Raw genomic sequence first — 21,638 nt, forward strand, 5'->3', positions numbered from 1 at the left:
TTAGCTTTTCTCTTTATTGCACATATCTTTTAACATATACAATTCATATATTATACATTTTGTAAAACAATATTTACAATTCATATAATACTGTAGATATTTCATTTAATATAATAATTGTAACAAATGCAGTGATGCTGTGAGCTTACACTTTCCTATAATAATTCATGTCCTACTTAAAATACATTCATTTTCAAATTAACTTTTGAAAAACAACAACAAAATATTCCAAATATCATCAGATGTCAAGTAGACTAGGTGAAAAAGTCACAGCATGCTGTACAACCTTGAACATCCAAGGTGACAATGAATGTAGCATACTACACACTTCTGAACTTTTAAGGTGGCAATTGACACAGCACACTATTCAGCCTTGAACTTCCCAGATGACGATGGATGTAGCATACTATTCACCTGTGAACTTCCCAGATGTCAATGGATGTAGCATGCTATACACCTGTGAACTTCCCAGATGACAATGGATGTAGCATGCCTTGCATAATTGAACTTCAAAGGTGGCAATAGAAGCAGCATACATACAACCTTGAACTTCAAAGGTAGCAGTTGACACAGCAAGTTATTCACCCTTGTTATTCACCCATTCCAATGGGTGAAGCACACTATACACCTGTGAACTTCCAAGGTGACAACAAATTAAGCATGTTCTGCAACTGTGAAATTTTAAGGTGACAATGGATGTAGCATGCTATACACCTGTAAAGTTCGAAGGTGACAATGGATGCAGCACACTATAAAACCCCCAGGTGGCAATGGGCGCAGCATGCTATATACCCTTGATCTCCTAAGGTGGCAATTGACAAGGCACGTTATTCACACTTGAACTTCCAAGGTGACAATGGATAAAGCATGCAATACGACCTTGAACCTCTAAGGTGACAATGGATGAAGCACGCTTTACGACCTTGAACTCCAGGGTGACAATGGACGCAACAGACTATACACCTGTGAACATATACGGTAACAATAGATGCTGTACAGTCAGGTGACAATGGTCACAGCCAGTTATATAGCCTTGAACTGCCAAAATGACAATTGCTGAAGCATGCTATACATCCTTGAAGATTCAAAGTTGCAATGGACACAGAATGACTTTCAAGGTGAAAATGGTCACAGCATGCTAAACACCCTTTAACATCCAAGGTGACTATGGCCACAGCAACACTATATATACTCCTTTCAACTACCAAAGTGATAATGGGGACATAGTACCTTTACATCATTGAACTTCAAGATGACAATGGACGCAGCATGCTAAACAATCTTGAACTTTCATGGTGACATTGGATGCTGCATGCTTTTTGATCTTGAATTTTCAAGGTGAAAATGGATGCTGCATGCTACATGACCTTGAACTTTCAAGGTGACAATGAATTCTTTATGCTATACACCCGTGAATTTTCAAGGTGACAATGGACGCAGCACACTATACTTCCTTGAACTTCCAAGGTAAAAATGGACGCAGCAAGCTTTACTACCTTAAACTTCCAAATTGATGCAACACACTTAACGACCTTGAACTTCCAAGGAGACAATGAATGCTTTATGCTGCAAATCTGTGACCTTCCAAGGTGTTAGTTAACACAGCATATTTTACAACCTTGAACTTCCAAGGTCACAATAGACGCAGCAGGCTACACTGCCTTGAACTCCCAAGGTGACAATGGATGCTGGATTACTATAGTGTACACCCTTTATCCAGAGTTACAATGTACAAAGGACAACTTCTAAATTAACAATGGTCACCCAGGCTATACATCCAAGGAGTGTACAAGATGATGATGGATGCACTTTACACACTTGATCTTCAATGGCTACAATGGACACAGCACACTATACACCCTTCAACTTCAAAGGAATGTTGTCAGGAACCTTGTCCTCAAAGCAGGCTATATATCCTTGAATGTACAAGGTGACAATGGACTCAGTACACTTTGCACGCTTGATCTTCAAAGGTTATAAATAGACACAGCATACTACACACCCTTGAACTTCCAAGGAATGTTGTTAGGAACTTTGTCTTCGAGGTGAAGTTTATCTTTAGGTTTTGACCTGAAAAAGCATTGGAATAATTTGTTAACAGAACAACAATGTATAGTATTATGATGTTCTCTATTAAGATAGCAAACAACCATAATTCAGATACACATGAGGACTTGATATTTTGTTTCACTAACTAAAATACATAATTAACAAAGGGCAATAAATCAAAACAAAGACCATTAAGTAATGCTCTGGACAAGACTGCCCATTGAGGAGAAGTAAAAAAATAAGCATAAAATAATCAAAGGGCAATAACTTTTAAAATACCATACACAAAATAATGTTTCCTTTGCACAGCACTTCTCCTCAACACAGTCCATATGTGTATGAAGTCAAAACCTCAAAAATATATTGAGTAATGGAGAAAAGTAGAATTGTCTTAATGTCCCAGGACGGGCGGAACAATGTCAGATTAAGAATGTTGAAAAATATAATAAAATAAAAACTAATACCATATATGGTGAATAACCTTTGGAAATGGCCAAGAAAGTTAAATTACTCATGGGGGGAGGGGGGTATTGAGGGGTATGTGTTGACCTATGCGAAAAAGAGGGGTGGAGGATTATGTAAAAGTTAGAGTCATAGTGGTTTGCTACCACCTTGTCACTATCAGAAAAAAGCAATATTCTATAATATCACTGTTTATTGTATATAATTAAATTTCTGTATAAAACTGATACAAAAAATTCAAACTAAAAATATTTGCAGAAAGTGCATAAAACATAACTAAGGCATACAATGTATCAACTATTTACAACAGATTAAGGTATACATGTATAAAAAGTATGCTTAAAATATTATTTTCCACTTTAATACCTCCATATATAACTACTTTTGTATTTTCTTGAAAAAGAATATTTAACCAATCTTTATCAAGCAAAAGTTTGTTTTCATCAGATTTCATTTTTCAATGTTGAATTTCATGATCATTATAAAACCTAAAATTCATGCAAATCAGTTAAAAACATACATTCAAAATAATTACAGAAAAACATGAAAAAAAAATCATTTAGAAGTTATGTTCAATGATAAGTTCAATGTTCAAGAAAACCAAATCAAGATAGTGTTTAATACTGGTGTTCAACTGTAAATATTTTATAGGATACAGCAACATCCATTTTTATAGTATGTGATCAATTATGGTGATATCATTCTTAAATTATCGTTTTTCAACATTAGTCAAACATCATTTTATCCCTTTTAAAAACTATTCAAATTTATGGTAACTATCAGACTGAAAAACGGTAAAATGTTTTTAAAGAATTATGAATTCTAGCCATAAACTAACAAGTCATTCTAAGAAACCATGACCATTCAGGTAAACAGTTATTTATTTGACCCCTGGTGTGGAAAGTCATCTTCTGTATGAGGAATTTTAAACAAATAATATGCATGTGCTTAGCTAAACATGCAAGTATTGCAACTGGTGACAAGTTATGTGTACAATGTTTCATGTCAAAATCTTGAATGCTTTTCATTATGACCAAGGTTTATGATTTTACATGATGCTCAGCTACCGATAATAACACCAAGGCTATGATAATACCTCAAGTTTATTTCTTGCGCTAACAGACAAAATAAAAATTGCATAAAGGTAAATAAAGCAACTTAAAGCTATTCCTAAAAGATTTCTGTAAATTGCTTTAATCACACAGGTGTTTTTATTTCAGTTACATAATTAATTGTGAATTTAAAACTTCGCAAATAATAATATATGGTTTGAAATAAGTCTCCATATGGAAACTATTCATTTCACTATGGTATCGTAAATCATGAAATATTCAACCTCATTAAGAAAGGAAAACCTCAAGATTTTAAAGCAACCTAGAGAAGAAGACTCATTCACTGCAAAAATAAGCAGCAAGGATTAGTTAAACAACGGCAAACATTAAAGCAACTCTCTCATAGATTGGCACAAACACATATTAAACATCATGAACACAGCAAAGCAAATCAGACTTAATCAATCAGAATTATTTTAGTGTGAGCACCTGTAGTATTTTCACTTTATACAGGTAATATTAATAGAATGACAGATGTACATGCATAGCATTCTATTTTTATCAAAATTGCATTACTTACAAAATTCAAAACGCTTTCCCCCAAAGTTGGTATTTCCCCATTTATGAGAGAGTCTGATTAAGTTACTAATATTAGGATAACAACTAAAAAACACAGCAAACAATAGGGCCCATATTCACTTATGTAATTTGCTGATTGATATTATGATGTACATTTGTACAAATATTTAAACATTTCCTTTTGTAAAACCAGCTGAATTAAAATGACTTAATATAGGTTCTTTTACTGAAAATGTGTTAATAATGTGATGATAATTATTAGATGTGGTATTAGCAACAAATATAGCCAGCTTAACCAATTTTGTTCTTCATATATAACAATTGTAGAATCAAATGAAGATTTACAATTTTGAATCTTGACTTAGTGAATATGGACCCTTAAAAATTGTGCAAAATAAGTAACTGGCAATAACCATGGCATGACAGAAATAAACAGTGTAACTCAAGGATAAGAATGGGCTGATTGTTCAGAACTTAACAATAACAAGGTTGTTATATCATAGTAAATGTTCCTCAGAGAATGCAGTACCAATCCTTTAGTTTTTAGGTGAACACTTAAATAAGTTATCTAAAGGGATTGATAATAATATTGTTAAAGACGCACTCTTACTCCCAAATAGAGTTACCATAATTAATACAATTGTTTTAAAATACCAAAAAGGATGAAAATATGTCAAAAACAATGTTTTTTATGAAGGATACAGAGTTTGATTTGAAAGGAAGGTGCAGAAAACATAGTATTTCTACCATATGAAATGATAAGAGATCAGAGTAAATCTTTTAGCATTCACCAATCATTTAATATTTTTGTGTTTTCAGCAGGTAAATACATGGTCATAATCTTGTTATCAGTAATTACTATTTTCCAAAAGAGCATTGTTTAGTAAGTAGTTAAAGGTTTATCACTTAAAAATTTATGTTCGTTATAAGTGTTTGTATTGATTTTGAATAAGAGTGTCACTTAAACATTATTGTTGTTGACTTTCAAATCCATATTAGTCTGAGTTTCATGGATATACGGTACTTGTAACCTGCAGTAAATCTTTCATACATTTTAGGACAACTGTTTCAGCCATGCTTGTTATATTTGAATATATCAGCGCATCATTAAATATCTTACCTTTTAAGGTAAAAATTATGCTGTTAAAAATGTTAACTTTTGCAAAGTTTTAAACAATCAGCCTATTTTGTAACAGAACAAAAACAACACAAATACAACATTACAATACAGGGAACAACATTAACTTTCAACACCTGTATTTATTTACAAAAATTGCCAATTGTCTGTTGGAAATGTTACTTGATTTAGTTTCTATATGTAACCATCCTTGACAAAAAATTGCCAATTGCCTGCTTAAATGTTAACTGATTGATTTTCAACATGTTTAGGTCATAAACAGGTAAAACAAAACAAAAGAAGATTCAAGAGAGTGTTATGCAGTGATAGACGAAATAAAACAAAAAACACCACAAACTATTTCAAACCAAGTTGTTAAAACAAGCAAGCTGGTGCTAAACACTACAGTGTTTGACCTACTTTCCAATCAGTCTACGTTTTTCAGATCGATGAATAAATGCACCATCATCTTCATCCATCATTTCGATAAGCTGCGAAAGATCGCTTGAATCTATCGGAGCTATAGAAATGTCTCTGACAGCTCTGAATTGACCACAGTTGTTCAAGTGCTCATTTTCAAGTCGGAAAAAGTTCCATACAAATCGCCTGAAAATAAATAATTGCAAAATAACTTATTAGGTCAAATTCCACTGTACTGACCTCATTTCAAATATCACTACACAATTTTAGACATACGTCATAAAGGGAGAACTGAACTGAATTTTACTGTAGATAAAACACTACAATCAATTTTATACAGGGGAAATAAAGCTAGTAAAATCTAGTTAAAAACAAATTAACAAGAGATACTAGGTTTAGTACATATGAAACTAGAACTGTCCATGCCCACGCTTACGTACAGACAGAATCAAGGATTGAAAAGGGCAAATCTATATGCCTCTTCAATAAGTAAGGGCATAAAAACAGAATTGAAATATTTTTTTCCATAACTCCATTCCAAAAAAATGTCAAAAATCACAATCTAGTTCACAGACAATTGTTTTAATCATATTCTGGCATACTATTGATTGTAAATATCAGCATTTTTAAAATGTTAAGTAGGTTTTTTTACCAGAGTGAGGTAATAAATTTAAATATGTACTAAAATTGATATTAAAGCACATGTTTAAAATAAAAGAGTGTATTTCAAACCTGAATATTTCCAGTGAGGCAAGCAGGGTGCGCAGGATTTCACTGTGCACAAGAAGACCTTCACCTACGGATACAGAGAGCGACCACACAAACCGCAGAACAAAATCCTCCACCATCGCAAAGTAGTAATAGAACTGAAAATGTATAGATCACTTTACTCTTGAATATCTCATATTGTGAGGTGAGGTTTTGCAACTGACAAATTCAGGAGATTTAACATTGCTAAGTCTGCAATCACTTAGGAGATTTAACATTGCTAAGTCTGCAATCACTTAGGAGATTTAACATTGCTAAGTCTGCAATCACTTAGGAGATTTAACATTGCTAAGTCTGCAATCACTTAGGAGATTTAACATTGCTAAGTCTGCAATCACTTAGGAGATTTAACATTGCTAAGTCTGCAATCACTTATGTCTTGAGTCTAAGTTTTAGACTCAGGCTCAGAAAACTGAATTCTTAAATGTTTCAAAGAATCTATAATACTAGCATTACAAAATTTTGACAGAAGATAATTTATTTTGTTCCTGATTGTAGAGCAGGGTTATGTGTAACACATAGTTATTACCCTGATTGTAGAGCAGGGTTATGTGTAACACATAGTTATTACCCTGATTGTAGAGCAGGGTTATGTGTAACACATAGTTATTACCCTGATTGTAGAGCAGGGTTATGTGTAACACATAGTTATTACCCTGATTGTAGAGCAGGGTTATGTGTAACACATAGTTATTACCCTGATTGTAGAGCAGGGTTATGTAACACATAGTTATTACCCTGATTGTAGAGCAGGGTTATGTAACACATAGATATTACCCTGATTGTAGAGCAGGGTTATGTAACACATAGTTATTACCCTGATTGTAGAGCAGGGTTATGTGTAACACATAGTTATTACCCTGATTGTAGAGCAGGGTTATGTGTAACACATAGTTATTACCCTGATTGTAGAGCAGGGTTATGTAACACATAGTTATTACCCTGATTGTAGAGCAGGGTTATGTAACACATAGTTATTACCCTGATTGTAGAACAGGGTTATGTGTAACACATAGTTATTACCCTGATTGTAGAGCAGGGTTATGTGTAACACATAGTTATTACCCTGATTGTAGAGCAGGGTTATGTGTAACACATAGTTATTACCCTGATTGTAGAGCAGGGTTATGTAACACATAGTTATTACCCTGATTGTAGAGCAGGGTTATGTAACACATAGTTATTACCCTGATTGTAGAGCAGGGTTATGTGTAACACATAGTTATTACCCTGATTGTAGAGCAGGGTTATGTGTAACACATAGTTATTACCCTGATTGTAGAGCAGGGTTATGTAACACATAGTTATTACCCTGATTGTAAAGCAGGGTTATGTGTAACACATAGTTATTACCCTGATTATAGAGCAGGGTTATGTGTAACACATAGTTATTACCCTGATTGTAGAGCAGGGTTATGTGTAACACATAGTTATTACCCTGATTGTAGAGCAGGGTTATGTGTAACACATAGTTATTACCATGATATTACAACCTTTGCTTATATGATATAATTTTTACAATAATTTTAAAATTTAGCTTTTCTGAGTCTGAGTCTAAAATTCAGACTTAGGATGTTAGTAAATACTGACCATAACTTTACCATTTGCCAGCAGTAAATTGATATTTCTGAAGGTTTTTTAATCGTCATCTGATTAATTTGTGAAATATTTATCCCAAATACCATATAACCAATCAACAATAACAAAGTCAAAGTTTATTGATGTAATAAAGTAACACCATATTTAAGACATCAGACTTTGTACACTAGGTAAAATACAGCGGTGAAATACAGCTGAATTCCACTCTGGTAGCACCATATCATAATTGTAATAAATGCCAATATTAGAATTAGACACAGTTTAACATTAAATGGGTTTTGACTATACCATAATGCAACATATTAATAATAGTAAAAGTCAACATGACCTTGACCTTTGACCTACTGACCCTAATTCAATTATTTATAAGGGTTCCATGACCATGACCAATGTGCACAGCAAGCTTGAAAATCTATAACAAGTTAATCAGGGAGTGATTGTTCGGAAACAAAACTTTGATGCGGACAACAATGCCACAGAAGCTGCCAAACAAAGTAAATGCTGTGTGACTGCCATGCTTTGCAGGTGAAACAAAAATGACCATGTTTAACCGAAAGCCTCATTCATCAAAATGATGACTTGAACAAAAAAATAAAAAGTATTGAACCAACTTAAATACTATGTTTACAATATAATATGGTAATAACCCACAAGCCAACACAAATAAACAATTCATTATACCAGATAAACTTGTGGTAATTTTGGTAACTAAAGCGAATCTTACCTTATATGCATACACAGTTTCTTCTCTTAAGAACCTATTTTCCCCTGCACCAGAGTCAAGCAAACCCCAGTCCATCTTCAAGTCCCAGGTCAGCGTATAACAGGAACTGAATACAGCCGACACAATCCACAGATAGAAGAAGGCATGGTTCTGTCGATTTTCTTCACCATTTAGCTCTGAAATACGCGTTTGGAGACTCAGGTTGTAGGATCTAAATTTATACCTCAATTGCAAGTGATAAAATATCTCATCTGAAGGGGGAGATTGTCTCATGGTATACATCTCTGCCCACCAGGGCTACAATCTTTTCGCCTCTCTAAAACGGACACCAGTACTTGTTCCTACCCAAGAAACAAACTCAAACCTCTCTAAAACGGACACCAGTACTTGTTCCTACCCAAGAAACAAACTCAAACCTCTCTAAAACGGACACCAGTACTTGTTCCTACCCAAGAAACAAACTCAAACCTCTCTAAAACGGACACCAGTACTTGTTCCTACCCAAGAAACAAACTCAAACCTCTCTAAAACGGACACCAGTACTTGTTCCTACCCAAGAAACAAACTCAAACCTCTCTAAAACGGACACCAGTACTTGTTCCTACCCAAGAAACAAACTCAAACCTCTCTAAAACGGACACCAGTACTTGTTCCTACCCAAGAAACAAACTCAAACCTCTCTAAAACGGACACCAGTACTTGTTCCTACACAAGAAACAAACTCAAACCTCTCTAAAACGGACACCAGTACTTGTTCCTACCCAAGAAACAAACTCAAACCTCTCTAAAACGGACACCAGTACTTGTTCCTACCCAAGAAACAAACTCAAAAGTGGTTTATATAAACAGCTTATAAATATAGCTGTGTTTACAATAAAACTAAAATAAATTAGTATAAACTAAAGCAATCTAAAGAAGAATTTAGAAGATGAAAGAGTAAATCTACCCTCACTTCTAAATATGGTATAAAGGCATTTAGGCAATAATAAGTTCCCCAAAAACCAACAACAATGAATGACATCTTAAGCTTTACTTGACTAAGAGAAGATAAGAAAGGGGGATCATCCCGGTTAAACAAAGGCTTACTAGGCTCTGTGAGTGTCATCTTGGTTGTGGTGCAATGTGTCACACCCAAGGGTGGCTCAGAGCCTGGACTTACACTTATCATCCTATTGGTATTCAGCCAGATATGTGATGTAACTTTGGAGACTGGTACTGGTTCCCCTAATACAAGTGCTTTTTAGAACAATGCAAGTACGGTGATATACATGCCAACGCTTGTTTTTTTAAGTTGATAAAGGGGCACAAGTGAACAATTATGAAGTCAAGTGTTACAGTCACTGCTACACATCAGTGTATTTTCTCTGGCAACATATGCTCTAAGTTTTATTTAAATATCTTGAACATTCAAAGATTAAACGTTATGGTCCAGAACGGTCACAATGACAACAATGACTAAAAGGATATCACAATAACAGTGTGAAGAAGCATGTGACTTAAAACGGATTCTCACGTGTAGAAGCAAAAAATAGCATAGCCTTTTATAGGCTTAGAATTTTTTTCATATCTTGTCTGTCAAAAAAGTTATTTAGAAATTAATGTCAATTACTTGTTTGTTTACATTGGTCTTGACCCGTGGTGACCTATGTGAGAACCCCTTTAGGTCACATGATTCCTCACCCTGATAACTCTTATTTTACACAGAAAAGCTAAAAACACTTAATAATCATCTTTATACAGGGCCTTACCAATCTGTAAGTGGTAGAGTGTAGAAAATATCGCAGTTAGGAAAGAAGTGGAATATTTCCCGGCATTGATTATATGAGGAAACACAAGCTTTGTATCGCGATATCGGCGCAGGCACTGAGCAAATCTGAACCACGCTGGCAGGATGCTGATCACTGTTCGTATACCATACACTCGTTTGGTGCAAACACTTGGTCCTGTGATAATGAAAGAACATATTTATAACATTGTTAGTTTTCTGTTTCACAATATATTTTTAACAAGTAAGCACTCAAAGTGACACAAGCTATGCCAGTCATTATTATCCCATTTTACTCTAGGCTGGTTAACCAACTACCATGTTTACCACGTTTGCGTCTAGGCTGGCTAGAAAATACCATAGAATCGGAAAAATTATAATAATCAATAATTGTTGTCCAAGAACCTTCAAATTATGGCCAAAATGTTTGAATACACTACAAATATGAATGACCATTTGGGTGTACAATAATAAGATACACAAAATAGATTACTTTAAAAAATATATATATATAAAAGCATTTAAGTATGGTATTAATTAAGTTACTGAGATGGTTTGGCGTTAAGTTATTTGTTTAAAAAAAACACACAACTAATTATTGAAAATAGTAGCAGCCTATTTTTTGAAAATATTTAGAAATCTGTTGTTTTCTTATATCAGAATGTGTTTTTCTTTCTTTAAACATATTAAATTTATTCTACTGTTTATAGGTAAAATATGTGACATTGTCAGCAAAATAAGACCTAAGAACTGTATACATACATTTGAATTGAGTATAAAAAGCTGACCACAACATGCAGTTTTAAATAATACGATTTCATTTTTGAACATATTTAAAAAAAGCAATGCTTGCATGGCAGAAAAAAACACATAAAAAATGTCACTTTTTACGCGAAAGGACTAAATTCCAATGATTACATCACAGATATTGTAATTTTATGCTTAATTTTAAAACATACTGTCAGGCCCCAACCAGTCGACCTCGAATGCATAGAAGCAAGCCATGAACTCAAAATCCAGGAGAACTGTAACTAGACTGTTCAGCTGATCAGCCAGCCAAAAGTCTGCAAATCCCACATGGTGGAACGGTGAGGTGAAAATCCGGAACTGGAAATAACAAAAATTAATAGCTAGATATAATATTAGCGACATACCTTAAGCTTGCCTGGAGCCTAAATCATGGCGAACATTTCTAGAGTGTAAGATTTCAAATTTAGAAACTAGTATATATTGATAAAATGACAATCATTTGTAAGATGCAACTTGTGCAAGGTTTAAAATTTGTGTCCTGATTAATGTGAACATTTTTGTTAATATTAAATTTCTTTGATATGTAAATAACTTATAATGAATATAAGACACTCCTATGAATCCGTAGAAACTTGAACCCATAAATTTTTACCAGTCTACAATTATATTCACCAGAATTCTGAGGAGCCACATTCTAGAGCTATGGTGTAGTATCTTGAGTGGGTTGATAAGAAACAATAGCATGAAGCCTGCCATGGCCAGGGGGAAGATGTACCCGGACACGCCAAGTAAATCGCTGTACAGATATCCCAGCGTACTCACACACCAGACAACCGCTAGGCCCGTGGACAGCTGAAACAGCAAATTATTAATGAACCAGTTGTAATTTGTACTTCTGGATTAAAAATCAGGTGCCCAATATCATAGATTTTTTTTGTTTCAAAACAACAACAAAGAACAGTGCAACAGATAAAAAGATGCATAACTAAACAATAACACAAGCCAGAGTTATTGGCCCTTCAAGATTTGTGTGTATTGTATCTCAAAACAAGAGTCCTGAGTTTTGTGTAATTTAGTTTTCTTTAACAGGTTTATGGTTTTTGCCGAAATGAAAGCTTTGGACCAACATTTCCACCGACAATGGCACCGAAGCTTTCATAATACTTAACAAAAGTGCTGCCCAGCGACTGCCAACACCCATCTGGGTTTTTTTTAAACAAAAATGGGACATTAATTGACAATTTTTTGAGCCAGTGTTATGGAACTTGCTACAAATGTGAATGTTGTCACATGTGTGCCAAGTTCCATTTTGAATTTTGCTAGAGTTATGGCCAAAATCTAAGATTATGCTGGAATTTGATGATGACACCAAGGCTATCACAATAACTCAAATTTTTTATTCTTGAAACTAACAAAAAGGTCTTGCTTAAACATGAACTTCGTCAAATGTGAGGTCTTATCAAATTATTGTGCGGTAAGGATTATCTTGTTCAACAACCAAATGGGTAGGCTTTAATATACATTTATTTATAAGGCTTTATGTAAGAATGTTATTGTTATCATTAGGTCATGGTGTTTAAGTAATCACTATATCAGTATAAAGCTTTTTAACCCTTAGGATGCTGATAGCAATTTTAAAGGCTTTGCAAACAGCTTGGAACCAGACCAGACACCGAGTAACTCGGCGCCTGGTCAGGTTCCAAGCTATTTGCCACTCAGTCAGTATATCCCCAAAGTTTTAAGTAAATTGAAAGAAATTTAGAATAAACAAGATGACATTTTTGAGCAGACGACAATTTACCCAGCATGCAAAGGGTTAAGGAACATATCAAGACACATACATTTTTGAATTTTTTTAATCAACTATTAAATCGGTAGGGTCAGCCCCTATTTTGAACATAGAGTCGGGTAAATGAACCAAAAGCACGTTTTTTAGGCTTGAGTCATAATCATCACTTACCTCCATGAGCTGTTGATGTGTAAGATGATGTCTAGGGTCGATCTCAAAAATGAGCACATGATTCACTCCAGAGGATCGCCAACCATATGTGTTAATACCGAGCAGAAAGATGTCGAGGATCACAATGAACATCCCTCGGTACATTCTCAGGGCTGGCTCCCAAGGTCCAGGCTGCCATGTGAAGAATGCTGAGAACCAAAGGAGGGGAGCATAATAAAAAGTAAAGATACTTGATAAACTTTGGTGAAACAAATCAGAAATAAAGAAGAAGTAGATATTTTCTTGATGCATTTCTTTGCAGAATTGTCCAATGCATTCAATTTCATTATTATTATAGTATATATTGTGCACGAAATGAAGTCATTGTTGAGAGCCAAGCCTTATAATAAACAAGGCAATGACTTTTCAACTCTCTCATTGGAATGTTTAAATACCTGTCTAACAGAATAATTGGATTAGCTAATAACTTCTTTCACAAAAAGTTTAGAATAAACCCTAATGTTTCAGCCAGTGTTTCAACATTTTCATATTCTTGCTGTTGTGTTTGTACTAGTTAAATCCCAGTATTAATAATGGAATATTACCCGAGATCATGATGACAATAACAAGGACAGCAAACACACCCGAAAACAAGCCCACTCGGAATGTGGTCATAGGGTTTTCCTGAAATAAAAATAGCACAAGAATTTATGTTATCCAGTGTTATAGATGTCCGCCTCCCATCCAAGAAGTTGAAAGTTTGATCCCCAATAAGAAAACTTTATCTATACCTCTAAAAATGCTTTCTCTCAAGGTAACAGACTTAATCATGATTCCATAAGTTAACAGTTTTCATCCTAACTGGCCTAAAGAAATTAATCAATCAGATGAAACAAGTAAAAACAAACAGAAATAAATCACAAAATGTTAGACAAGGTCCAAGGAAGCTGCTACAAGGTCAGGGTTCTCAATAAGTTTCGGTTGAACCATTTCAAATAGTAAAGTAACCGACCAGAATCTACTTTTTTTTACTTAAAATTCGCTTATTTTTTCCAAATTTGAACCAGCCCAAATGGCATGTTAACCATCCATTTTGGCCAGCAGCCAGTTCTTGGAGAGAATACTGCAGAGCTTGTAAATTTTTCTCAGTTAACAATGGAGACAAAACTCAACAATCATTTAAAGAAAGGACCCTACTCCTTATATGTTTATTGCCATATTTTGGGTTAGATGCATGGTTGTTCTGTAAATAGTTTCATGGTTTGTTAAATCAATACCAAGGTTTAAGATTTTGCATGTAAGCAACATCACTATGATAACAGCTCATACTTTGTAAGTTGGAAATCTGTAATTTGCTGATGAGTAAATGTCTCATAATTCTTGTATTTCACAGGAACCAGTGAATTCCAAAAAAAATAGCACCAATAAACCCTTGCTACATTGGATGATTGACAGTCCAAACTCTTTGTATTTCAGACCACTGAAAATTTAAAGGTTTTCATTTCTGTGATCCTTGGCTACATTCAGTCCAAATCTTCCTATTGAAGACCACTGAAAATGTAATGGTTAGAATTTCTGTGACCCTTCGCTACATTCAGCCAAAATCTTTGTATTGAAGACCTCTGAAAATGCAAACTTTTGAGTTTCCAAAATTACAAACCTTATCTCCGAGTGGTGGAACCCTCAGTCTTTTCATTGCTTTCGATCTGTTCCCTCCCTCCAGGCTTGTGGTTACATTTTGCTGAAGAAAATAGCTAATGATATTCACAATGGCATGGGAACTCAGAAGTGAATAATAAAGTGAATAATAAGTATCATACTAGGATTTTAGCCAGGGTTTAGAAAGGACAAGATGCTCTTGAAAAGGGACAGGGTCCTAAGGAGAAAAGGGACAGGGTCCTAAGGAGAAAAGGGACAGGGTCCTAAGGAGAAAAGGGACAGGGTCCTAAGGAGAAAAGGGACAGGGTCCTAAGGAGAAAAGGGACAGGGTCCTAAGGAGAAAAGGGACAGGGTCCTAAGGAGAAAAGGGACAGGGTCCTAAGGAGAAAAGGGACAGGGTCATAAGGAGAAAAGGGACAGGGTCCTAAGGAGAAAAGGGCACATTGTGCTGGTCTGTGAATAATTTGAACACTAAATTTTTCCGAAGGGCTTCAACTGATAAATATGTCAAGATTATATGAATTTATAATCACATTTTAAGTTTTAATCGAAACAATAGAAATATTTAATTATACGAAGAATTTAATTCTGTGAAGGCAGAAGGGTGCTACCATAACTACCTTGACAGTACCTAGCACCTGCAAGACAGTCCATACTATGGGTGCCTGCATGCTATGATTATTAGCAGTAACATGAAACTTTGGTGACATATTTCCCACTTAAATCAGTTTCAAAGATCTAACTAAGGGTTAAATCAAAGAAAATGAGTACCTCAACTTCATTTATGAGATGGTCAACCTCCTTGTTTGTGTAGAAAGCTGCCGTGTCAACGTGTGACCGTCGCCATACCATCCCCCGGGTCGTCTTCATTAACTGAAGGGAGGAAATAAAAAAACATGATTTCAATGGTTTGGGTCATTTTCCTGAGGATTAAAATCAGTGACATCAATATCTTATAAACAAATATTTAGCTAGATATTGAATTCCTGACCTGGCCCCAATTTCTCAAAACTTCTTAAGTCCCTTATAACAGGATTAAGCTAAGCTCACAATTTTTGTTTTTGAATAATTTGCGTAATATTTACTTCTTTAAGCGTTTTTATACTTAAGATAGGAATTATCTTTATGATAATTACAATAAACAAAATTCAATTTAAGAATGTCTTTTGGCGTATTGAAATAAGCTTCTTAAGCCTGTTTAGCTGAAGAAGTTTCAAGAAATTGGGACCTTATCAATTGGCAAAATATCGTGAAAAATAAACCCTGTTGAAAATTATTTTTCATCTTATCATGTTTCTGGAAGATTTTCTGGAATGTTTCTAATCTAATCAGCACCTTTCAAGATTATTCCCAACCTTATACTGTTTTTTGAGAAATTTTCCAAAATATTTCTAATTATCTTTAGGATTTCAGAAATATTTCTAACCTTAACATCACCTTCGAATTTCAAAAATAATTCTAAGCCTATTAGTATCTTGATAATTTTCTGAAATTTTCTCACCTTTATTAATATATCTTGATAATTTTCCGGAATATTTCTCACCTTATCATGTTTCTTGAGGATTTTGCGGAATCCAGTGAAGTTAAGGGTCTGGTAGTTTTGAAGGAGTATCAGACTCAAGTAGAACTCACTGAAGGCCAGCTTCATATCATGGAGCTTGCGAGTCCTGGAAATATGACACATATAGCTAATAATAAATTCTTGAAGTTATATACTGGTATGTATTGTCTAAATGTGGAATTCAAGGCTTTCTGTAATATATACTGACCACAGATAGAATTCATAGAAAATAATAAGAATTGCGTTAAATTGAAGTAATGTAAGGTTTCAAATGCCAAATATGTCAAATTGTTTAAGTTTTAATTAAAACACAAGAAATATTTGACGGCATCAGCATTTAATTCTACTAAGGCAGCAGGGTGCCTATGCTGGTCTCCATGAGCACACAAGGGTGCTACCATAATAGGACAGGATACAGAAACCTTTCAAAACTCTTTAGCTAAAACACTAGATACATGTAGCTTTGTTAATGTCTATGCAGCAAATAAATACTCCTTGTAAATGGTTTAATTCTCCACCTGTTAAGCTCCTTGTTTTCCTTCTCCTTGAAGAAGCCGACACTGGCTCTTCGTCGCCGCAGATGAAGGGTGGAGGGTTTTTTCTCATGCTCCGTGTAGTGTTGAAGGTCCGACTTCAGACTCGCGTACTTCCTCGTTGCCTCCGAGATCTTCTCTGAAAAGATTCACAGAGAATAATTAGTTCTGTGCATGGAAATTTTGGGCAAGAGACCTTACATGCATCTCTTAAACACATTTCGGCATTTCAGAGACCTTCTGTTACCCCCATCGCTCCCACCCATAAAATTTAATCTGATTTATATCAACCTCAAAAGTGCTCCCAGAGACTCTAATCTGGAATTTTAGACCACTTGTATAATAAATTTAACACTGTTACTTGCCAAACTAAATAACAGCAACAGTAACCCCAGCAACATATATGAATAACTTATATTACATGTACGTACACATTTCAGTCATTTGTTGTTCAAATGTTTCACAACAAAGCTTAGCAGTAATTTATTCACTGCATGTAGTAATAAGAACATGTATGTAACTTAAATTGAAACTGACAATGCTAACTGCCCCATCTTACAGTTATTCCAACTTTAACAATCAAAGAACATTGTTCAAATTGATATTTAATTATTCTATCCAGCATAATACTCAATCTAGTTCTACTCACCATAGAAAAATGTGTTGATTTTGGCAAGCTCTTTATCACAGAACTGAAAAAAGTTCTCATCAAATCTGGCAAAGTAGCGCTGAATAATACTCTCATCAGTCACTGGAAATATAAAAAAAATATTATAAGGAAGACATCAACTTTTGAAGGTGGTTGTACAAAATTGTTTCAAGACAAGCCTGCATTTTTTATGTTCCTATATTTCAAGGATGTGATTGACCTACTGACCTTGCAGTTGAAGGGCTGAAGCCATTTCGGCCATGGGTTTAGGGGGCTCTTTAGGCCCCCAATGGGAGTCAAACTGGGTGAAACACCCTGTCGCAGGAGCAAAACTGGCTTTTAAGAAGCCCTTTTAAGGGCTTTGCTGACTTCAATTTTGAAGCAAACTTGAGTATCAACAACGAAAAGCAAGCAGTTAACTTTTTTCAATCAGTAAAAAAACAACTTTGTTTTGGTCCCTTGCAGACAAATCACATCCCTGATATTTATACAAGTTACTGCACCCATTTTAGGAATTACTTCAAATATACACAAGGGTTAACACAATAATAATAAATACCCCCGGACATTATCTTAACAAATGAATGGTACTTTTCAGATATTTTTTCTACGAGGTGCAGTCAAAAAGTTCACGGACTGCCTTTGTACTGTTGTCAGTTTTTTTTTTAGGAAAAATTAAATTGTACCGAAATAAAGCAAAAACAATTTTCTAGAGGACTGTACATAAATTACTTTTTAATCATACATAAAACAATCATTTTTTACACTGCAAATAAACATATCTCACACCGTACGGATCACTTCGTACGGAAATGACGTACTGTTAACGTTCATTAATGTAATTACGTCAACGTAGGCTCTTGTGTGCTAGTTAATGCTTTTCAAAGTATTGCCCTTGAAATTCAATACATTTTCTGTGTCGATCTACCCACTTCTCAAAAATATCTGCGTACCACTCCTTTTCGTAGCTTCTTATTGCCGACCTGACGGCAAATTTCATTTCATCTTCACTTTCAAATCTGCGACCTAGTAAGTCGGCCTTTAATCTCGGAAACACACAAAAGTCCATTGGCGCAAGGTCGGGACTATACGGCGGATGTTGCAGTCTTTCATAGCCAAAAAAGTCTATTGTTAGTAACGTGTCTTCAGCCCGATGTGCAGGAGCATTGTCTTGATGAAAGATCAAATTTTCAATTTCGCAGTCAAGACGTTTCTTTCTCAATGCGTTCGTGAGATGTCTCTGCACGACCTAAAATGTCACAAACATACCCAATATGAACCCAAATCATATTAAACGAAATGCCTGGAATCAATAAGAATAAAACATTAAATTTTATAATAGTATTTGTGATCATAATTGATATGTTGATGTAACTTACTTTTTGATAGTAATCTTTATTGACTGTCTGGTCGCTAGGTACTGCATGTTGCAGGAGCATTCCCTGGCTGTCCATGAAGAAAATATACATTATTTTCTTTGATGATTTGGATCGCCTCGCTTTTTTAGGAGGAGGCGAAGATCGTCTTTTCCATACCATTGACTCCCTCTTCGTTTCAGGGTCATAAAAGTTCACCCAGGTTTCATCCGTGGTTATGATACGACTTAAGAATCGACCACCCTCCTTTCTCCAGCACTGTAGAAATTTCTCAGATGCTTCTATCCGGGTTTTCATCATTTCTTCGGTCAAAAGGCGTGGCACCCATCTTGCGCATACTTTTTTCATTCCCAAGTCCTTTGTCATGATGTTACATACATTTCCATGGCTTAATCCAACACTATCTGCTATATCGTCGATCGATTTCCGTCGATCTTCGGAAATGACACGCTGCACTCTGTCGATACTGCCACTATCCTGTTGTCGACCGCTTCTTTTATTGTCACTTACGTCTTCACGACCGTCCCGGAAACGCTTGTGCCAATCAAAAACGAGCGTCCTGGAACATTTCCTTAATCCATCCTGCGGATTCATAAATTTATATGTTTCCGTTGGTGTCATTCCCACTCTCGCACAGTATTTAATGACTGTCCTTTACTCCATTCGCTCGGATGACGTTGACGTTTCTACACCAGCGATTTCTTCCATTGCTTTAAACAATGCGCATGAATGCAATGATTTTCAAGCGATGATGTTTGTTTTGCACGTGTGTTTAGAAATGACGTTGATGTGACGTCATGTAAATTTATCCGATAAAACAGCGCCAAAATGTTGCATATCTAGCGTTAATAGCAGTGAAGACAATTTGGTAGTCGTTAATAATTCAAAGTGATCCGTAGCATAGGTTATATGTTATAATAAACATATTTTTCAATTAAAATATGGATAATATGTTATTAATTTTTATAGCAAAATGTAAAAAATTCATTAGGATTTATGTGTGACAAGAATCGTCATAGTCCGACGTCAAAATTGTGCAATATATAACCAGTCCGGGAACTTTTTGACCGCACCTCGTACTATGTCAAACAAGTTGTTTTGCTATGTCAAAGAAGTTGTTTTACTATGTCAAACGCCATAACTGTTATTGGATGGAGTGAAATGTCACACAATTGCAGGTGCACAATTTTCCATGCCAACGAACAATCCTATGAAGTTTCATGAGAAATAGGTGCAGTAGCAGAATGGAGCTAATTGTGACACAACATTTTTCAGGGAAGCAATGTGACGTGATGTGAAAGAAATCAAAATCCTGTTTAAAAGGGGTATAAAAAACATAATTTCAATCACAAACTTTGGACCAAGTAGTGTTTTGTACCTTGTTGTCAAGCTTATCATGCAATAACTAGTGTGCAAAAAGTAGTGTGTACTTGTACGGTATATATATTGAAATATTGTCGTGTTCTATCCAATATTGCTGCTTATTGCAGGGTAAATCTATATATCAATCTCCGCATTCAGTACATTACTACAAGTAAATTATTTTTCAATTTCATATCAGGTTTACCTTCCTCAGAGGGGGCCTGTTCTTGGGCTTGATACAGCATATCCTTCATCACCTGTAACAAAGTAGATAAGACTAAGGCAAAAAAAAAAAACATTGTGTGGTACAGGTTACATCATGTCCAAAAACAGGTAGGGTAGATAGGCTTTTTTTATTTATTGATTATTAAGGTATTAGGCTTTGTGTAAGAATGATAGTGTCATCATTTGGAAATGGCATTAAAGTAATTTTCAGAATAAAGCTTTAAAGGTTTTTAAACTAAATATCAAAACACACACTAACAAAAAACATTTTTTTAATCATTTTTTTAACCGACAGACTATAAAACTGGTACAGTCGGCGCCTTTTCCGTAGATAGGGTCTGGAAACCTGAATCGATAGTAATTTATTAGGTCTTAATAAAGGATTTTTTATTTGGCCTGTTTGGGGACCGAAATTCAGCCCCTTTTACTCCCAGCCAAAAGTAATATATTTTCTCCCCATAACAGCCCAAAAATGCCCTTCTCAAAAAAATAAATAAATAAATAAATTCTTGAATTTTATAGAGCCATTTAAAATGCAATTGTTTCAAATACTGCCATTTTTACACAAGTGTAAGGCTTTAAACACAAAACCATGATATTTATATGTAGGTCTACTTTTACGAATGTGGAATCAACAAGACAGGGTAAAACTATAATATATTGCATCACTTTGTATAAAATCATTGGCAGTGTTTCAGTGTTTTCATGTACCTCATACTGAATGTACTGCTTTCTCCACTCGGGCGTTATGTGGGCCCCAAGATGCTCTGCAAACTTCATCTTTACAGCTTGCTACGTCAAACTATAATAAATATGTAATTCATCAAAATGGAATCAGATATCAATGCGACAATGAGATTGATACAGCCAAGATGAACGTCAATATGGCCTAGATAGAAACAAGAGCTGTCACAGTATGTGACGAATGCCCCCGAATGTGACAATGATCTATGAACAAGGTCAGTACATGAAAAGTTGATCTTGCCTTTATGTGTCAAATACATAAGGCAAGTTATTTTAAATTGCCTCTAAACATAAAAAATACCACC

General features: G+C 34.9%; 1 protein-coding gene across 1 annotated transcript in view; it reads right to left on the reverse strand.

Annotated features, from left to right (window-relative positions):
* LOC128224137 (xenotropic and polytropic retrovirus receptor 1-like) overlaps positions 1-21,638 on the reverse strand; it is a 24,538-nt gene continuing 2,900 nt past the window's right edge. Inside the window, exons 2-17 of the mRNA XM_052933840.1 lie at positions 21,301-21,391; positions 20,570-20,621; positions 17,627-17,728; positions 16,963-17,116; positions 16,427-16,550; positions 15,655-15,756; positions 14,885-14,965; positions 13,830-13,908; positions 13,246-13,433; positions 11,958-12,137; positions 11,495-11,642; positions 10,519-10,713; positions 8,771-8,946; positions 6,412-6,545; positions 5,680-5,865; positions 1-2,070 (exon numbers count right to left, since the gene is read on the reverse strand). Of these exons, the coding sequence (XP_052789800.1) occupies positions 1,995-2,070; positions 5,680-5,865; positions 6,412-6,545; positions 8,771-8,946; positions 10,519-10,713; positions 11,495-11,642; positions 11,958-12,137; positions 13,246-13,433; positions 13,830-13,908; positions 14,885-14,965; positions 15,655-15,756; positions 16,427-16,550; positions 16,963-17,116; positions 17,627-17,728; positions 20,570-20,621; positions 21,301-21,369 (2,046 nt within the window). The 5' untranslated portion in view covers positions 21,370-21,391 and the 3' untranslated portion in view covers positions 1-1,994. The remainder of the gene's footprint in view (positions 2,071-5,679; positions 5,866-6,411; positions 6,546-8,770; positions 8,947-10,518; positions 10,714-11,494; positions 11,643-11,957; positions 12,138-13,245; positions 13,434-13,829; positions 13,909-14,884; positions 14,966-15,654; positions 15,757-16,426; positions 16,551-16,962; positions 17,117-17,626; positions 17,729-20,569; positions 20,622-21,300; positions 21,392-21,638) is intronic.

The sequence above is a fragment of the Mya arenaria genome, chromosome 17 (genome assembly GCF_026914265.1).
Source record: "Mya arenaria isolate MELC-2E11 chromosome 17, ASM2691426v1".
NCBI lineage: Eukaryota > Metazoa > Mollusca > Bivalvia > Myida > Myidae > Mya > Mya arenaria.